The sequence below is a fragment of the Austrofundulus limnaeus genome, unplaced genomic scaffold (genome assembly GCF_001266775.1).
Source record: "Austrofundulus limnaeus strain Quisiro unplaced genomic scaffold, Austrofundulus_limnaeus-1.0 Scaffold184, whole genome shotgun sequence".
Lineage (NCBI taxonomy): Eukaryota > Metazoa > Chordata > Actinopteri > Cyprinodontiformes > Rivulidae > Austrofundulus > Austrofundulus limnaeus.
In genome coordinates, this window is record NW_013952586.1 from 787,200 (window position 1) to 790,398 (window position 3,199).

The 3,199-nt window shown below is 39.0% G+C and overlaps 1 protein-coding gene across 1 annotated transcript in view; it reads right to left on the bottom strand.

The window, feature by feature from the left end:
* The window catches only part of pde2a (phosphodiesterase 2A), a gene marked incomplete in the record, with an annotated part of 155,405 nt that overhangs the window by 22,138 nt on the left and 130,068 nt on the right, over positions 1–3,199 (bottom strand). The window contains 1 exon segment of the mRNA XM_014018181.1: positions 2,733–2,863. Coding sequence (XP_013873635.1) covers positions 2,733–2,863 — 131 coding nt within the window.

The window sequence follows — 3,199 nt, forward strand, 5'->3', positions numbered from 1 at the left end:
CACACACACACACACACACACACACACACACACACACACACACACACACACAGTTTGTGCTTGCCGACACAAAGAGGAGATGATTGGAGTTTAAAAGAGCTGTTGTATCCGTTCAGGGGTGCACTTTGAGTCTGGAGATTCTGTCGAAGTCCTGACAGTCGGTGGAAATACCACAGCTTTCAGAGAGTCGACCAGGGATCTAAATGCTTTTCATTAAATGTTTGATGCCCTTTTGGACTAAAACATTAAGCAAACCTTGGACTGTGTGGGCTGCAGGCTGTATAAAGCTACTGCTGATGGAGGGCTATCGGCAACCTGCTGAGGATTTTTCACAATTATTGTTAGCATGAAAGTTTTCTGCTTTAAGTCTGTTTAGCTGGCAGCTCTGAAGGGTGGACTTCTGGACATATGGTATAAAAAATTAAAATTATGTACTCTCATAGTAAAGCAAATATACTTAGAAACTGAACCTGGGCACATGTAGAAATATATATTTTTTAACACCCATGAACAGGTGAAAACAATCTGATATTATTTCTAAAATAGATTAAAATCCCAGTGGGAATTGATTACTGAAATTCTCAACTTTAGTATTGAACAAGCAACAAATGCCCAGAAAGAAAATGTCTAATGAAGTGTAATGAAAAAAATCATGAAATGAAAAGCCTGATTTTTCCTGAGTTGTATGATTATGTGCTCTCCCCACAGACTGACAGCATAATACACTCTTCCAGCTTTAGCTGATTTAACTAATTAAACATTTCCATCATTAAGATGTAATGTAAATTGGCAGATGATCTATTTAACTGTCACTGTTGAATGTTTATAACCTGTGGAGCGAGCTGCAGTTTGCTCATACACATTTTTACACTTTAAGCTGAACATTTACCTTTAATATATAACTTGAAACAATAAAGATAATATGAAATGATTATTGTTGATTTCACTGATCAGAGAGGTGTGTAGTTATATCTTTAAAGTGTTCAAATCAGCAACAGCTACATGGGCCACTGACATTACTCACACATTTCAGACAAATAAAATGTGTTTACAGCTCTGTGTGGAAGTTTTAAACCAATTTATTTATTCTGGTTTCATAGGAGACAGACTTTCTTATGATCTTTTGAAGTGGTCTTCAAGAGTTTTCAGACTTTCAAACATGTGCTCTTGTACTTTGGTTGTTTCTTTACTTATTTAATCCCCAAGAATCTGTGTCCAATGAAAATGCGTTGTGCAGTGTTGGGCTTGAAAATGAAATGTGGACAAATAGAGGACATTTTTTAAAAGAAACAGAAAATATCAGACGTATACAGTAGATGAGACAGAATCTGAAAGTCATGTCTTTGAAAGACTATAAAGTGACCCACCTTTATTTTATGTCTTGATTAAAAAAAAATCAACTTCTCAAATTCTTTCAGTGAAAAGATGGTGCCATTTCAACCTGCGATGGTAAACTAGAAACCAAAGTGCTAGAGGGGGAAATATTTCCTGTTTAGCCCAACTAGCTGCATTTCATTCAAAACCAAAACTCCTTACTTCAGTAACTTCAGCCTTTTTTGAAAGACTCACTTCTATCACATGCAAACATGAAAGGAAAACTACCTAGAAGTCATTTCAAAAAGACTTTCAAATATGAAAACAGTGAACCACTCCTGGGTCACGGACCACCAGTTGAGAATCACTGCTTTAGTTGATCATCTGCTTTATGTCCAGTTTTCAGCCAACAGCTCTTTGAGACTCACCTCTAATTCTATTTCATGTGTCAAACTGTGTTATCTGTGGCGCTGCTCATAAATTCAACTACAAATAAAATGTGTTTTTGTGACAGACTCCTGCACAAAGAGCCTAATGATCCAATTAAAACTGTTGCTCCTCCAAGCTGTCTGTCCTTGAGTTTAGGAGACTTTTCTAATGTTGGAATGATTTAAAGATCTGCGTTAAGTAGCTTTATGAATCCTTATTTCTGATAATGTTAGTTACTGGTAAGTGAAACAGCAGCCAAAGTAAAAAAAACAAACAAACAAGAAAAAACTTGGAAAACCCCTCTAAAAGCCCAAAGAACTACTGATCTAGACTGCTTTAAAAGATTAGAAGACAGTTTTGACACTTGGAAGCAGCAAATACAAAAAAAAAGAAAAAAAATAACAGAAAAAAGATGACACAAATCTTTTCCACATTGTTAAAACCTGACATTCACTTATCCTGTGATGTCCTTTATTCTTTAATTCATTTTGCATATATTATTGACCAATGTTGCTGTCTTATTATGGGTTTTACTAAAAAATCTAACTCAGTTCTAATAATATATGTCATTCCACCAGTTTTTCGCATTTACTTTTAAATAAATAAATAAAGAAAAGAAAACCCTCAGAATGACATCCCTGCTAAGGAACATATAGTTTGTGTGTGCAGCTTCCATTAAAGCTCCCAAGCCTCTGCTGCTGGCTTTCAGTTTTCCTCTTTATCTCTTATTGAATATCCTTTAGCCCAATAAGCTGCAGATTCCACAGCAAACCGTAGAATCGAAGCTGCTTGGCTCAACTTGTCAGGCTCCATAAGTCACTGTCATTTAAATCTTTCGATCAGCCCGGAGTCAAGAGCTGACCAGAAAGGGAGAAGCCACATCAAGCTGCAGACTGACAGGCAAGTAATTTCAGCGTATTTTAGCACTAAGGAGTAACCTGAGTGGAATGGACACACAACACAACCAAAAAGGTTTTGGACGTACGTACCTCTGTCCACCCTGCTTGTTGAAGGCGCAGGCTAAAGCCACCACGTGACCCGTGGCCCTGCTGGCCACCGGCACGCACAGCATGGAGGAGATCTCACAGCCCAACATGCTGGACAGCTGCCTGCGCTCCTCCTGAGAGGAAAACCAGGCAGAAAGATCAGAGCAGACCAGACAGACAGACAGAAAGACAGACAGAAAGACAGACAGTCAGACAGAGACAGACAGACAGGCAGACAGACAGAAAGACAGACAGTCAGACAGAGACAGACAGACAGGCAGAGACAGACCGACAGGCAGAGACAGACCGACAGACAGACAGACAGACAGAGACAGACAGACAGACAGACAGACAGAGACAGACAGACAGACAGACAGACAGACAGACAGACAGACACAGACAGACACAGACAGACACAGACAGAGACAGACAGACAGACAGACAGACAGACAGACAGACAGACACAGACA